This window comes from Astatotilapia calliptera, chromosome 17 (genome assembly GCF_900246225.1).
Source record: "Astatotilapia calliptera chromosome 17, fAstCal1.2, whole genome shotgun sequence".
Classification (NCBI taxonomy): domain Eukaryota; kingdom Metazoa; phylum Chordata; class Actinopteri; order Cichliformes; family Cichlidae; genus Astatotilapia; species Astatotilapia calliptera.
The window spans coordinates 13,852,864-13,869,138 of NC_039318.1; the positions used below are offsets into that span (position 1 = coordinate 13,852,864).

The 16,275-nt window shown below is 40.5% G+C and overlaps 1 protein-coding gene across 7 annotated transcripts in view; it reads left to right on the forward strand.

The window, feature by feature from the left end:
• The window catches only part of slc38a4 (solute carrier family 38 member 4), a 32,977-nt gene continuing 16,702 nt past the window's right edge, over positions 1-16,275 (forward strand). The window contains exons 1-5 of one of the 7 annotated variants that reach the window (XM_026146962.1): positions 1-395; positions 512-546; positions 12,984-13,233; positions 13,856-13,930; positions 15,855-15,893. In XM_026146962.1, the coding sequence (XP_026002747.1) occupies positions 13,118-13,233; positions 13,856-13,930; positions 15,855-15,893 (230 nt within the window). In that variant the 5' untranslated portion in view covers positions 1-395; positions 512-546; positions 12,984-13,117. Of the gene's footprint in view, positions 396-511; positions 547-886; positions 2,881-9,818; positions 10,055-12,983; positions 13,234-13,855; positions 13,931-15,854; positions 15,894-16,275 lie in introns of those variants that run through there. The other 6 variants (XM_026146960.1, XM_026146963.1, XM_026146961.1 and 3 more) reach the window with 6 other exon arrangements.

Consider the following 16,275-nt stretch of genomic DNA (forward strand, 5'->3'; position numbering starts at 1 on the left):
TGTGGTCAGCCAGAATGTAAACAACGACTCTCTGTCATTAAACCTGTATTTATCCTAAACACTGCCCAAACATAAAATTGGACACTCATTATAAATGGCTAAGACTACAACGCCTGTTTCAGGTGGAAAAACTGGTAAAAGACTGACTGAGCGACTCCACTCAGACCGTCACTTTCTGAGCTCTGGGCTGTTTAAGTGTATCCTCAAATCAAATGAGGTAATTGGGAGAAGAAGGAGCCCCCAGCAGCGGTGGGTGTAACACGACGCTTAAAGAGTTGCTATCATCACATGGCAGATGGAAATTTCCATTCAGTGTCCTTGCTTGTTAAATGGGAAGGGTCTGAAGCGCTCGTTTCCAGTAGTCCGCTTCCTCCTGCGCCGCTCTTACACAGTAGGTAAGACCCCGACATTTCCATTAACATCTGCTCTTTACTTTAAGTTTTTTTTTTTTTTCCATCCTTCTTGTGATTAGCTGCCTAATCATTACCCTCCCTTTCTGATACTCTGGAAGCGGGCAGTTTGACTCGGAGGGCTTCCCCCCGCCTGGTAAGCAGTGTGGTGAGGTTTAATGACTAAAATTAGAACATGTAAGTCAAATCATAAATAATAATAATGACAGAGAGCTCACTTGTGCGCGGGTTTATTTGGGTTTGCATGCATGCGTATTCGTTTGTTTGTTTTTTGTTTGTTTTTATCGGGTTTCTTTCTACAGTAAAGCGTGTCTTTAGATAAGGAGCGTCTGTGTGCGGAGGCTTCCTGCAGGGTGGTGCCTGAAGTCAATAAACAGCGCCAAACGTGTCTTTATTTATAAGAGAAAATTGCGCTTTTTTCTTTCTTTTTTTTTTTTTTTTTTTGGTGTGAGCATTTATTGTCTTAACAAAAGGGTTTCTCGAGCCACCAGTTGATCGCATGCAGCAAACGTGGATTTTGCGTGGAGCTTGTGTGTGTTTTGCATGCTTTTCCGCGTTCACTGAAACCGCAGGAAAAAAGCTACACAAAGGCGGCTAATAACGTTTCCAATTTTCATCTCGCTTTTTATTTAACATTTCCCTGCTTTTTTTCACTTTCCATAGTTTCTGTGACTCATAAAGTCTCTCTGTATATAATACAATTCCAGTAATGATTTTTGAAGCGGTGAGCAGCTGGAGAAGATGCTTAAAGAAAGAAAGGATCGTGGTTTATGTAACAGCGGAGCGAGGCACGCGGAGCGTGGCTTGAGGAAGTCCTCTGAGGACTAATAGATATGTTACGACTGCAATCACAAGCTCATACTGTCCCCATGCTTTGATGGAGATGCTTATATGGTTAATCTCAGTTTATTTTGACGAGATTTCATGTCCACGCTTTTTGTTTTTTTTTCTTTTTCTTTGTCTGTCATGGTGTGCCCCTCAGTTACCACCTGGAAGATCATTTTTTTTGACTGTGGGCATCATAATAGATTACAGATTGTAAAGAGTGAGGTTTTTATAATGGGATGCTTTTCACTTTCCACTTTACTCTCTTGAGCGTCTTTTGGTTTGAAATTGGAGAACACTGGTCTTAGTGGCAGACAGCCAGGTGACAGCACAGGACTGAAAACAAAGACTTAGATTGAGCCTGGAGAATCTGCAGGCTTGGGCGTATTCAAGTGGTGACTTAAGGTTCTGTCACTGCCATTCTGGAAGCTAAAAATACCCAGTTGCTACTCAGTGACCGTACACTTTCAAACCAAGGCCTAGATTTTTCTTTTCAACCTACTTGCATAATAGAGGTCTGAGTATGACTCCACCTACATGGATATTTAAGTTTCTAGATGTGGGCGTGTTTTCTTTGAGGAATGTGGTGGTGGCAGTGGTACACACTCGTGTCGTAAAGACTGTGTGGAGACATAATGGCTATCAGTTATTGAAGAGAAGTTATTACCTTGCTGCAGCTTTAATAATTACTACAGAGTAAATGTGTAACCTAAGTTTATAAGAAATTTGAAATGACCCATTGCCTTAATGGCAGTGGGTCATTCCAGCTCTTGAGCAGAAGTGCACTTTAATGAAGTTTGACAACTTCCTAAACTGTAACTTTTTTTAAAGAGTATGGTCAGAGTCAAAGGATTGTAGAAGCATAACATAAGCGTGTTTCCAGCTTGGAAAAGGTTTTGTGGATCACGTACCAACTGAGCAGTTTCCAACTATTTCACCAGCTGCATGCTGGTTAAACTAACCTCCATGTTTAATATCCGTGCAGTGCCTTTCAGTCTTACACCAGCTGACTGTAAAGGTCTCTGTGAAAGCAGCCATTACAGTTATTTTAACTGCTTTTCCAAGATAAAGGTGGGAAGGAAATTCCTGCACATGTTAGAGCTTGGAGCTCGTGAAGCCTTACTCCTCACTGACCCCATGGATACCTGAATGACACATGTAGGTCAGATCCTGCTGCGCAGCTGGGAGCTGAAATATTGCCTGCACTGGCTGAGCTAACTTGGAGTATGAGCAAATGATCCACAAGCCAGATGCCGTGTCAGTTTCAAAGGAATGGATATCATACAAAGATGCATTGAGCCAGTGCCACAAAGCACAGAAGCAACTGGCAGTTTTCCAGAATGCTGTCGGCACATTCAATGCGAATGTGAAAAGGTAAATACACTGTATAATGTGTGAACTGAATGATTGCATAATTCACAAACCTGGGCTGTTCACTGAGGTAACCACCTGCCTGTATGCAGTAATCCAGCTTTTTTCTAATGTAAAACTTAGCAGAACCTTGGAAGGAATTTACCCCTTTTCTTTTTCTCGCCAACAGGGTGGTCAGGGGTCAGCTGCAGGGGTTCAGTGTCCTCTAAGCACTGTGGGATGTTTGCCAACACAACTGCTTGAGCACTTTAAAAACTCCTGTGGAGGGAATAAGGTGTGATTCCTGATTAGGTTTTTTTGTTTTGTTTTTTTGTAGTTTTAGGGGGCATTCCTCAGTTGACTGATTGTGGTACACCTGGGGTAAATGTCAAGGAGAAAACCACAAAAGGAAAAGAAGGCAAAGAGAGGGAGTGATAGAAACTCGTAAACTATTTTTTTCAGCTAGCAAGCATATCAGGTGTCAGTCACATAGCCCTGGAGACCTGTCGACCCATGTATTTCCCGACCGTTTGACAAGTGATTGCTGGAGTTTGCTAGCTTTCACCAGGTGAAACAGGTCATAAAAAGAGTACTGCTTCAAAAACCTCCTTAATTGTTATCCATAGTTGCACACGTCTTTGCAACGCAATTTCATGGTAGTGACAGTGCAACCACTTGCTAAGCATTTGCAGAATACACAGCAGGACAGGTGACTGCCAGCTCTCAAGGCCTGTGTGAATGGGGCAAGTGATATCACATTGACTGCTCTCAACCACTCGCAACTTGTTGGGGAATGTACATTTTCCCCTCATGATCAGTGGTTTCCTTGCAGTTAACAACCTGGCTATAGGCCTGTGTGACTGGGGGCTTAGCTAGGCTATCTGTCTCCCCATGCTTACTCTGCCTTCATATTTGTCCTGCAGACTTGAGAGTTTTAGAATATTCTCATCTAAAACCTCTGAAGAAAGGACAATATACAGACTTCCCAAGATACTTCTGCCTTTCCTAAAAATGTAGCATTTATAATTTACCCAGAGTAACTCTGAGTTTACCTAATGTTAGCAAGTCCCTGCAAAGGTAAACACGAGTTTCATGTAGGCAACACTGTGCATGAGAGAGGTAATATATTTAAATATTTTCTTCTTTTATCTGTCTGCCAGGAATCAGAACTATGAGTCAGTGCCTTAGCAAGAGATTAGTGCAGAGCACTTGATATGATTGTAGCTCTAAATATCCCACATAGCACCTCTGAATAATCAGAGAACACCGGGTTGATGGTTACTAAAATATTCTCCATTTTTCTTCTACAATTCCTTCCTTAGACCCAGTTAATGTAATTAAAGTGACCTGAATTCATGCTTGTGTAGTGTAAAGACTCTTTTTCTGTTTCTCCTAATTCAATATTGTATGCTTCAATTACACTTTATAAAGCTACTAGGGACAAAGGTGTCAGCTTTACATAAGCAGCCAGAGTAGTTCTGTGTTAAAGTGAACTTCAAATGCAGACTGTTATGTGGAAAGTTCTTACTATGGCGTGATGAAGATATCCAGAGTTCAAAATGGTGCCAACTAGAGAAACATGAAAAGAAGCAGGTTATTTTGTAAATGTGTTCTCCTACTGAGAGAACAGTCTGTCTCCTCTGTGCATCAGGTAGTGACGTCTTTATACAGGTGACCTAACAAAAGTTACTGGCTCCAAGCTCTCAAATTACACCCACGGGTTATTTTTCATGGTGGAAAAGACCACAGATGGAACTGGTTTTAGTCTTTTAGCTTAATTTTAATCAAACTGAAACTGAAGACACCGAGAACTGAGCCTTTGACGTAACAGGAAACAAAAACCCTTCTCTGGCCCATTAGCCCCTTCTGAAGTCATCATCCACACCTCCAGCTAGAGTCAAGGGTGAAACCTTGAGCTTGTGAAGAATTACACATTGTTACAAAACAAAATGCTGTCGTCACTATTAGCAGACATGAGCTGGCAAATCAATATTAACTGATAAGATGGACAGAGAGAGAAAGTCTCCAGGGTTCACAAACAGGTTTGGACACACCAGGTTTATTCCAAAAGGTCAATATGGTGTTTACTTTAGGTCTAAGGTCAAAGTTTTTTGTCAATATGGGCTTTTTTTTTGGTTGTTTTTTGTGTGTTACTTGTTTGATATTCGTCATAGAAATCTCCATCTTTATGTAACAGTTTCTTTTGAATAAATGAAACGATTCATTCCTTCACTTCCGACACTGCTGTCGCCTAACAGTGGACGCAAACTGGTATCTTAAATGTCACAGGCAATAAGGGCCGTTCCATATTATGTTAGAAATAGGTCACACCATGTGCGGTTTGGCTACGTCAAAAAGTGTTTGCAGTTGTTTTCAGTGGCCACATACGTCACAGTGATCGCATGAAATGACAGAGGTGCGTTCAAACCCCGTCTTCTTCTTTACCTTCACACATCTAGCCCGTCGCTGTGAAACGATAACGGGAAATGAACAGAAAATGTTGGAAAACAGTTGAGAGGAATTATCTAACCAGCTAACCTAGCACTTTGGATGTAGTATAAAGTTGCCCTTATTCAGGAGAGTCGTTGTATGTGATTATTTGTTCCAGACTAGAGGGAATACCTCAGGACTGAGGTTGAAAAAATAGTTACCAGCCACCACACCTTTTCTGGGAACACTCAGTCCTCTGTGCTTACTTTACCCTACAGAAGCAGAACATTAAAAATCAAACTTCTCTATGGAACATCAAAATCAAGAAATAGATTCCTAACCCTTCCATATGGTAGCAGTTTCAAACTAGATATGAATAGCATGAACGCAGCCTTCCAGGATAGTCTGTTCATATGCTCTCAACATGTGAAAACGTGATATTCGATTCCAGCGCAACAGCAAGGGAAATTTACAGAAGGGAGGAGGGAGTTGTCGTCCACATGTCACACATGATGATTCGTCCCAAGTGCAAACAATGACAAACTGGATGATCTGAAGGAGCATGCATGCCTCTGTCACACTCTCTCATATGTTGTTATAGTTCTTGCTGCAGGGACACAAGTGAATGTTAAGCCATCCACAGATGACACGCCTCACCAGTAGCTATGGTTAGGCTGTCATAATTCTTTGCAGATTCAGAACGCTTTGATTTCTGTCACTGTTCTTAGGCAGCAGAGGCAGATGGACTTCACTGGTTTAATGGACAGTTTGGTATTTTTTGCGCTCATGAAAAAGAACTTTTAGCTCCGTGAGCTTCAGCTGTCCTTATCTGTTATCAGTACATATTCAGACTGTTTACAAAACGAGTTGCAATCATAGCAAGATCTCTCGTTGGGGATTCCAGTCTTGGCTGTATGGCTCTTCACAGATAAGACTTTAGAGATAACACTTTATTGTTCATCCATCTATCATAGGGTTTCATGTTTTGGCAATTGTGAAATGACTGGAAAGTGTAAGCAAACCTAAGGTTAGCAAAACTGTTTTGTGCTTTAAAAGTTTCACGAGTTTTAGAAAGCAGGGATTGTCCGAGGTAGTAACACTGTTCTTCTAGGTCTTGGTGATATTTCTGGTTGGAATGTGGCGTTTGTTCATCGGGTGTCATCGTGTTACTTAGCAACCTCCGACCAATAGGTTAAAATGGCTAGTTTCTAGCATTTATGAATAGTAACACCTTATAAAAGTGTCATATGATACTGATTTTATAACAGTAACATCTAATTTAACAAATATTGAGTATACTCATTTTTGACATCTCCAAAGTGTGCCATATTAGTCCAGTGTTAGTATTAGTATTACATCATTTCACAGGGTAACTTAGTAAGTCAAGTTAACTGTACTTAGGAACCATATCAAAAGGTTGTCAGATAACTGTATGCATGTATTTTAGGCTACGTGATCTAATCCAGCTTTCAAAGTCACCTTTGTTTCAGCATTTTATGCATTTTTGTCTGGTGCATGTTGCTGATGTGCAGGTAAACCATAATTAAACGATAACTTAATGAAAATTAAGGTATGAAAATCTCCTTTCCTACATGGATGTTTATTTGATTGAGCAAAATCTTGCATTCTAATTTTTTATTATGCACTCAATGGAGGTGGTCAGTGTCTGACTGAGTGTAGTAGTTGAGCATTGATGCATGCATGCAGGTAAATAGAGTTTGCTGCATGTAAACATACAATGAGGCCCATATTTATGTCGATTTCTATAAACTATGTCTACCACCCTGTGGCCCTGTGACAGACTGGCGATCTGTCCAGGGTGTACCCTGCCTCACGGCTCTCTATGACACCATACAGTTTGTTATTTAATCTGTTACCCAGAATATTGCTTTACCTTCACCTAGTGGCAGGGTACCCAATTGCTTCTTAACAGGAAGTTTTGTGGCCGGTTGTAGCACAATTTTTAAAGCAAAGTGCATCATAAGAAGAACAGTTTGATTCTTAGTGACTCATTCTGTTGACCTGCAAACAACTAGCGGCCATTTCTGCTGACTGATAACTTTTTGTTCATTTTAATTGTTTAAAGCCCAAGAGAGGCTGGCAGGCTACTGGTGTCAGGTATGAACCAGCTGGTTCAACTTCTCCTTAACAGCTACCGTTGTACATCCAAACTGCCTCATTAAATTGAATTTGTGGTTTCAGGTGGAGGAATGTGGTTGCAATTTGCAGCTACTGTGACGTGTGTGACTTCTTTTTGACGTAAGCACGCCAGAACAACTTTGCACTAACTTTTAGAATGTTTACAAAAAAATGTTGAAAGTAACTTTAGTCATTTGAATTAAGCTTATATTTTTAATGTATGTGTTATTGAATATTTTTGAGATTATCTTGAAGGGATCTCCACAAATATAATTGCTAAGTATCATATGATGTACATAGCACTTACTTAGAAACACGTGCTGACAGAGGACAACTAATGATTTACTTGCAAGTTGTTTGGTATTTGCACCCAGTCACATCGAGTTGAGAGGTTTGGGCTTCACTAACAATAAAGATATACAGAGAAGTTAAAGTTGATGGTGCCAACGATGTTTTGGTCAAAATGGGAGGTTAATAAACCCTCGATCCATGATGGAAACGTCCCTCGTGGCCTCTTGTCAGCCACCTGATTTCAACATACTTTGTTATTCTCCCGCTACAGACATGCAGTTAAAGCGGGAGAGTAACAACGTGTACTCTCTAATCTGGAAGAACCACATGATTACCTCAGCTCTTATTTAGGCAATCACTTTAGCAAACTTTAAGAATAGCCAGAGTGTGGTGGCAAACACCAGCAGTAGGTGGGCTCTGCCAGTTAAATGACAAAGTGTTCCCAAAACATTGACTGGGGACATGCTAATGGCTCAAAATGTGGGTAGAGATATCAGCGTGAGCAATGATCAACCTTTACTGAACCCAGTGAGAAGAGAACTGAGAACATGAACTCTTACACCCTGTTCTGTACAAACCTATCAGTAAATAAGTGAAGTTTCAATTCCAGGATTGAAACTTATTATTATTACTCAAAAAAACACCTAAAAGAAAGAAGAATCGGAAGATTCAAAAAAGGATAAATATTTGTATTTGTAGATGCTTGTAGCAACTTTGCAATATTTTCAGCCACATATTTCTTACTAAAAACCTTCATTTTAAATGAGCAAAGTTGGTGGACTGGTCCTTTGGGTTTATGTTTTTTTTAGTTGTAGGCTGGAACTGAGGCAGATACAGATCATTGAATGGATTGGCTGAAGCCAGCACGTGTCTTTGCCTCCGACGGATACTTCAAGTCTTTGTTTTGTTTGCAGTGCTAATCATGTGACCTCAAACTCTGACCTCAGACACTTTGGTTGGTAGTTGCTTTTCAGCTCGGCTCAGAAGTTTCTTTCCCAACCCCCGAATCTGTGTCTTCGGGGGTTGATGCTTAGTCACAGGTGATTAGCCGAGCATGTGTGTGAAGACACCCCCCCCCCCCCACACACACACACACACAGTTTAGCTTTCACAGAAATTGTCTCTCCTGTGCATTTTTCTGCTTCATCATTTTTCTTCTTTGTGTCAAACTTTTGGGATGAATTTGATTTTACTTGCATTTAAAGTGAGATTATTATTACTGCTTTCTTGCTCTGGTACATTTTGAAGTTTCTCACATGATCTCACACACACATTGCTCAAGATTTGTCAGGTTGTGCTCGCCTTGCTAACTACTAGACGAGTGGTAGTGAAACGTGAAAAAGTGCAACAGAGATGGTAAAAAGTTGAGACGATAAGAGATAAAGTTGTGCAGAGCTGCAGGTGACATATTTCAAAAGCAAACTGTCCTCGTTTCCCATTTTAGGTTATACTTTTCACAGTTTCACTACAAACTGGACAGCAGCTAGTCCTTATTTGCAGCCAAGTATGCGGACTAATAATGGCTCGTGTGGGCTCAAGTAAATTTTCTGATTTTATTTAAACATTAAAACACAGTAAAGTATCGTATAAACGAAGACTTTGTAGCAGTTCAGCATTTGGAGTCTATATTTAAAACATATCTTTTCATGTTCAGCATTTACAAGCTCAGTGTCCGATGTTCTGAGGAAGAAAATAGTGTCTTTTTACCTTAAGTGATCTGTACATGTGTGTGTTTTCTTCTATTTGAACTGCATTACAAAGTAAAAAAAAACCCATCTCTGACACAAACATGACCTTGGGCACGCCGACATCCAGACAGTGAGCCATCTGATTGGTCAGCCTGTGGCACGGCCTACTACTGAAAACACTGACAGTCGCCTACAGTATGTCTGTGTCTGGGCATCTGTGTGCCTGCTGCATGTGCAAGCAATTTTGTGTGTGTGTGTGTGTGTGTGTGTGTGTGTGTGTGTGTGTGTGTGTGTGTGTGTGTGTGTGTGTGTGTGTGTGTGTGTGTGTGTGTCAGAGACCAGTCCAGACAGCAGTTTTCTGTGACCTAAATCATACAGACCACCTGTGTTTGATCTGTATGATTTAGGTCCATTTATAAGTGGTCATGTGTCCTGTCATGTGGTCGTGTCTTGAAGCTGCTGAGGGTATTTAAGAGTTGGTGCACGCTGGTATCTTCAGTCCGATGCCGATGATCAAACTGGCCACGTTACAGTGTAGCTCTATCCGTCCTTCAGTGAGTGTATATAGTTTATTCTCCGTGTGCTCTCCTCGATTATATTTGTTGAGTCAGATGTGTATATACGTGTATGCATACCAAGTGGGTGGTGTTGGTGGAGATTGGGAGTGAGCTATCAGGGTTACGACCCCGCTTATGACTGATCAAAAAAGGAGGAGTCTGAGCAAACTGCGCATACTGATTGGCTGACAGAGGCCCTCCTTCCTCTCTTTTAAAAGCTTCCTGTCTTACCTGAGTCACAAAAGGGCCAGAGCACCTCACCCATCCACTCGTCTCTCTTCTGTCTGTTTTTCTTCAAATCTATTCATTCAAAAAGGGAGGACAAACAAGGAACCTTCCTAGAACCGCTTTAAGAAACCTTTCAGTAAGTGAGCTTGTTTGTTTAGGGAGATTTTTTTTCTTGAAAAAGTGAGCCATGCCATGCACAGCAGGTAGGACCTCTGTTGTGCAAATGTTGAGTGGGGGGTAAAACAGAAACACGTGTAATGTTTGCTTTCAAGGAATTTTCTGTGTAACACGTAGCAGTTTAAAGCATTGACTTCACTCACTTAGCTATAAAGGGGTGTGTTTGCTCGTGCCAAGACTTGTAGACCGTGGCTGATGCAACAGCTTGTGTGTACACTGAAGGCGAATGGTTTCAGACTAAATAGGTAAAGGGCTCTCATTCTAAATTTACAAATTACTGTATTTTTTTAAGCCTGGCTTCTTTTCCTTTTTTGCCAAACACTTTAGATAAGACCAATATCTTATCTTAACATGACTGCATACAGTCTATATCACTATAGCAGACATTCTATATATGAGAAGAAACTTAAAATGACTGCTGCTGTGTGATTTGCCTTGAAACATGTTGAAAGAACCAAGTCAAAATCTTTAAATGCATATTGTATGAACTGTGTGTTGTCTCTGGAGTCTTTAAAAATGTTTTGGCCTCAGGAGTGAGATAGATGGGTCGGGTTTAGAAAAGAAATGAACAAATTCCAGCAACCTATAAAGATTAATTTTACCGATGGTGGGAAGTACTTAATGTGGGTTTCTATAAGTAATGGTTGTATCAACACATCATTTTAACCCAGCTTGACAGGTTAATCCTCTTGGCTGCAGAGAGCGAACCCCAGTCTCCATTTCCCTCTAACAGCACGGCAGACAAGGACTTTGAGAGATTAGGTGTAGCGGCGTGTGTGATGTGGCTTTTAACGATGACACAGCCACCTAATCTCTGTTGGCTCAAAACTATTATGGCTTTACTTCACAGAAAGTACAACAACCTGTCAGTAACAATAAGTTTTTGTGAAAGAAGGTCTCAACTGCATCGGCCAGGACATTGAACACCCCTGGTAGTGTATCTAAAAGAGCTCAAGTTTTGACTGCAAACGCTTGTTTACACTTTGAAGTGGCTCAACCGCTTCCCTCTTTAAAAGCTGTTGCTTAAGTTGCAGGTCTTTGTATTTCTATCAGCTGTCCTTAAGACTGACCACTTGCGGATGGATGGTAGCTCAACTATGTTTTTACTGCTCCACTTGATCATCACCAGGTGGTTGTGGGAAGGTTTTTGTTCATCGTTGATGTTACAGTTGTTGTCGTATTGTGGCATTATCAGCAATTTGCATGAAAAACCCAATGATTGGTTTAAAACATAAGACCTTTTTAAACAGAGAGAAACACTGTTTGATTCAGTGCAAAGAAGCAAAGCTATCATTATGCATAAAGGTAATCAAGGTAGAATAAAGACCTGTCCATATCTAGTTAGTCATTACAGGAAGTGTTTGTGAACTAAAAATCACGAATGTGGGATACTGTTTGTCCGTGATTTAAACAGCCCAGTGCTGCTCCCAACAAAGGGAAAACCAATTCTGCAGGGGAGACCTACCTCGGCACTTGTGCAGGTGAAGCCAAAGGGAAGATATGCTTCACCATATTTTCTAGTCTTTGGCTTAGAATGAAGTTGGTTTGGAAACACATTCAGCGATGCTTCATCTCCTGCTTTGCGTTTCTGTAGGCGCCCGTGCTAGCAGTGTCCAAGCGTTTTGTTTTTTTCCCCCCTTTTCATCCCGTGCCCCCCCTGCCATGGCTCTGCGCCCCCCCTAGGGGGCGGGCCCCATACTTTGGGAAGGTCTGCATTAGTGTATGTTAAGTTCATGGCAGAAGAAAGAGCTGTGTGAATAGGTAAATGTGGTTTGCCGAGCTGTTCCTTTAACTTTACATTAACATATTTGTTCTTCTCAATGCATTACACCACATCATTACTGCTGCGAGTGCCGTGAAACAAAAGAGGATGTCAGAAGTGTCCTTTCTCATGGGTTCATCGGTGTCACGGCTCTGGCTGGTCCTGTACACGTTGCATTAGTTTTTCATTAGTGAGTCGCCCTTAGGCTCTTTTCTTCCAACTCAGTCAAAGAGCTCTTTGTGTGAGGGGGGAAACAGCACTGTAAATCACGTTGCTGCTATTTTCGTTTATAATCACGTTGTCTTCTTTCAGTGTGTTGAGCTCCTTCTTACATAACTTAAACACTACAGAAATTGAAGGCGGTGCCCCTAAGTGGAGTGTCATTTCTTTTCTTTGATGTTAAGGGTTAAGTTGTGTAAACCAGCTCATGCATTATCAAGGGCGCAGCTGATGGTGGTCCGACGACCCCACGGACATGCTATATCCATGACCTAGTTTCACGTCACTGGAGCTGACTCGACTCCGCTCAGCAGTCATTATGTACGTCAGCACTTGGTTGTGATATCTTCCTAAAGAGACAAGAGATACAAATAACTTTAGTCATTAACACAACTAATTGAGCCTGTGTGAAATGTAAAAGGCAATAAAATTAACACAAAGTCACCCTTCCTGGTACAGGTGAAGCTGCGTAACAAGTGCCAAGGCACATATAATCTCTTAGGAAGCCCCTCAGTTCCAGGAAATGGTTTCCAGAGTAGAGGGCTCCATTTTTACCTTAAAGGATTTTTTTATTCTTGTGGGAGTGGTCTTCCCCCGGGGCTTTCTACAAGAAACCCTTTCTGCCATAAAGTACTTGGATAGTTAAAGGTTAAACATCATGGTTAACCATGTTTAAGTTGAAGTTTGCCTTCAGGGCTTTCTGCCAAAAAGGCTTTCTGTGTGCCTTCCTCATCATGGCCAAAAACCTGATAAGGGCAGATAATAAAACCACTGACAGCCCCTGTAATCAGTTATTCCAGTTCTTGGAACAGTTTAAGACCAGCAAAAAAAGGAAAGCAACATATAAACAGACAAAAAGCCAATTCTGTTACTGAAACTTTGTCTTGTTTTTCCTTTATTGTTTCAGGACTTTTCTCAACGGTAACAAGATATAGCTGAGGTGATTGACAAGGTTCTTGTATCCTGTGCCAGTGAAGTCTAAACCCTGAAAATCCTAGAAAGGTACATTTCTCTGCCTCTGGTCCTGCTCTCTGTACCACTATGCCGGGAATTGTGGAACGCATGGAACTGAGGAAAGTCTCCACAGTGGCTGACGACGACAGCCTTGATGAACAACTCACAGAGCCCACCGACTGTGAGAAGGCCACCATGAGCAGGTCAGTGACTGTGATGTCTTTCTTAATATCAGTAGACTAGAGAAGGCTGGATTTTTGTGGGCAAGCCTCTGGTTATGGCAATCTAATCACAAGCGGATCTTTGAACTCCTGCTTTACCATGATTGGGTATAAATTGGTGTGCATTGGTGCGTCAGAATAAATGACAGAAGTTGTAAATTGGTGTCAAATAATCAGCGTAGACAGCTTCTTCTCTGCTCGTTGCACAGAAAGGTGATTAAATCATAAATCGTAACACGGTAATGTTTTCAATGAATGACTCTCTGTGTTTGCATCACTTCAGGACACCTGCTTGGGATGTTTGATCTGTTTCTAAGAATAAATTGCATATGTTTTAGTCTGAAGCAGCACAGTGAATCTTTTTACACATAGCTTCCATATATAGTTGAGACGTGGACACACAAATGACCTCAGACAAGTGGCATAACCAGTTCAGCTTCTTTTCTGTTGCTTGTACTGGCACTTGCATATAGACATAAAGATTACATCTGTTAGCAGTTTGCTAAAAAAAAAGAAAAGCTAAACATAGCACAGAAAGTTGATATACATTTGAACTGAACCACTGTGTTTGTGTCCTAATGCATATCTTTTTCAATCCTATCAGTCAGTATAATGTGGATGATAATGACGATGGAGAAAGCAATGTGTTCCTGACAAATGGGATACCAAAGAGGCAGAAGTATGATAATAAATACTCTATATTACTAACACATGTCTATGGGAAGCTGGATTTTCAATCTCTCTGACAAATCTTTCACCAACAGCACCAAAGCCTTTGGTTTGCTGCACATTGACAGTGTAAACTTAAAGCTAACACTAATGAAATAAATAAAAGTCTTTGTCTGGTGAAGGTTGGTGTGTTTGAGGACAACCGCTTGACAAAAACTATAGACTCTACTTTATTTTCTTTTGCTTGCACTTAAGACTTGCAGTTAAACATAAACACTACAACAGCTATTGGCAGCTGGTTACAAAAAAGATGTGCCACAGTTGACGTATATTTGAACTGAACCATTAGCTACATTTGCATGTCCCAACCAGAGATGGGCAGTAACGCGTTACTTGTAACGCGTTACTGTAATCTGATTACTTTTTTCGAGTAACGAGTAAAGTAAGGGATTACTATTGCAAAATCGGTAATTAGATTACCGTTACTTTCCCGTAGGAACGCTGCGTTACTGCGTTACTAAAACCGTGATTTTTTGCGAGAATGTCTCACGACAGTGACGTAAGCGAGTGCGCCGTTAGTGACAACAGCTGTGTGCAGATCAACAATGGATCACATATCGAGTGTGGGAGAGAGTATGAGCATGCAGCATTTAAAGCGTGGAAGTACTGACCTTACTTTGAGTTTGATTCCATAAAAAGTGACAAAAACATTAGCGTCCATCGTGCGTGGGAAGAAAACTTCTTTTTACAGCGAAAAAAAACCCTAAACTTCCAAGGAAGCACCAAGAGCGCAACGACATAATGGGAAACTCACAGAGACACTGCCGTATCCTTCCACTGACCGCTGCACACCTGCACCAGGGTAAACCTCCGCCTACTGCAGTCCTGCTTTACAGGTGAAAATAGAGCAACAGGACCGCTGAGTCTTTGACTTTATTTATGTTCTGCTGTGTTTTACTTGCATCTATTTGAAAGAGTGAGTGTAAACACAAAAAATTATTTTATTTTATGTGCTGGAATGTGCAGAAAATAGGTTTAAATGTTAAACTCATTTATTCAACTCAGAGAATGTTGCATATAATTAAATTTTTGCTTGATGCATAAAGTTAAAAGATTAAAAATGATAAAACAAGTTAAAAAAAAGAGACTTTTCCATTTGATTACATTTTGTATGATGGATTATGTAGAAAAAGTAGAATTGGGCTGAAAGATCTATCGCTTTATCACCTCTTCAGGTTGTAAATCGTGTTTTTAAAAAGTAACTAAGTAACTAAGTAACTAAGTAATTAATTACTTTTGAAAATAAGTAATCAGTAAAGTAACGGGATTACTTTTTTGGGGAAGTAATCAGTAATTAGTTACTGATTACTTTTTTCAAGTAACTTGACCAACACTGGTCCCAACGTATAACTTTCAATTCAATTCAATTTTATAGAAGACCCTACAATAATACATACAAACATTCTGTTGCTTTCTCTATTCTGCCAGTGAATATAACATGGATGATATGTTCCTTCCAAATGAGATACGAAGGAGGAAAAAGTATGATAATAAATAGTTTTTCCTTCTACTGGTGAATCTTTCACCACCAGCAGTACCAGGCTTTGGTTTGCTTGCACATAGCATCCACTAAGACTAGCAGACTTGGCAAACACTAATGAGTCATAGAATAAATATAAACATATTTTATTACTCATTTTAGTTTGGTTTATACAGATTATTACAGATTCTTGTCCATTCTTTTCTTTCTGGGCATAGGTTGGTGTCCAACTTCTTTTCTGTTGCTTCCACTGACACTTGCATTTTAACATAAAGACTACAGCTGATGGCAAGTGGTTAAAAGCAAATTGTGGGGCAGAAAGTTGATTCATATGTGACATTAACCATTAGCTGTGTTTGCATGTGTTAATATATATCTTTCTCAATCCTCACAGTCAATTTATGGATGATAATGAAGACGGAGAAGGACAAAGGTGATAATAAGAACTTTATAAAACTAGCACAGGACTATGGGAGGGTGGATTTTTCCTTGTGTCTGACAAATCTTTTACAGAAGGTTCAGATTCATGACAAATAACCAACATAGATAGTCCAGTACCTTTTCTGCTCCCTGCACTTGTGCTTGCACTTGCGAAGTTACTCCTCATTTGGCATGTCTATCTTTTGGCTTTAAAGCGGCAGATTAATTGCATGTAAATAATGTGTTTATCAGGGTGAGGCACACTGGTGGTTATTGAATTGGGAAGGTGTTTCAGTCCAGCTAGCTACTTTCTGCTGCTCCCTTGCCACAGCGGGTAGCTAGTTTTTTAAAAAAAAACTGAGTTGTTAGAGTTGATGCGTTTTTAAGAACAAATG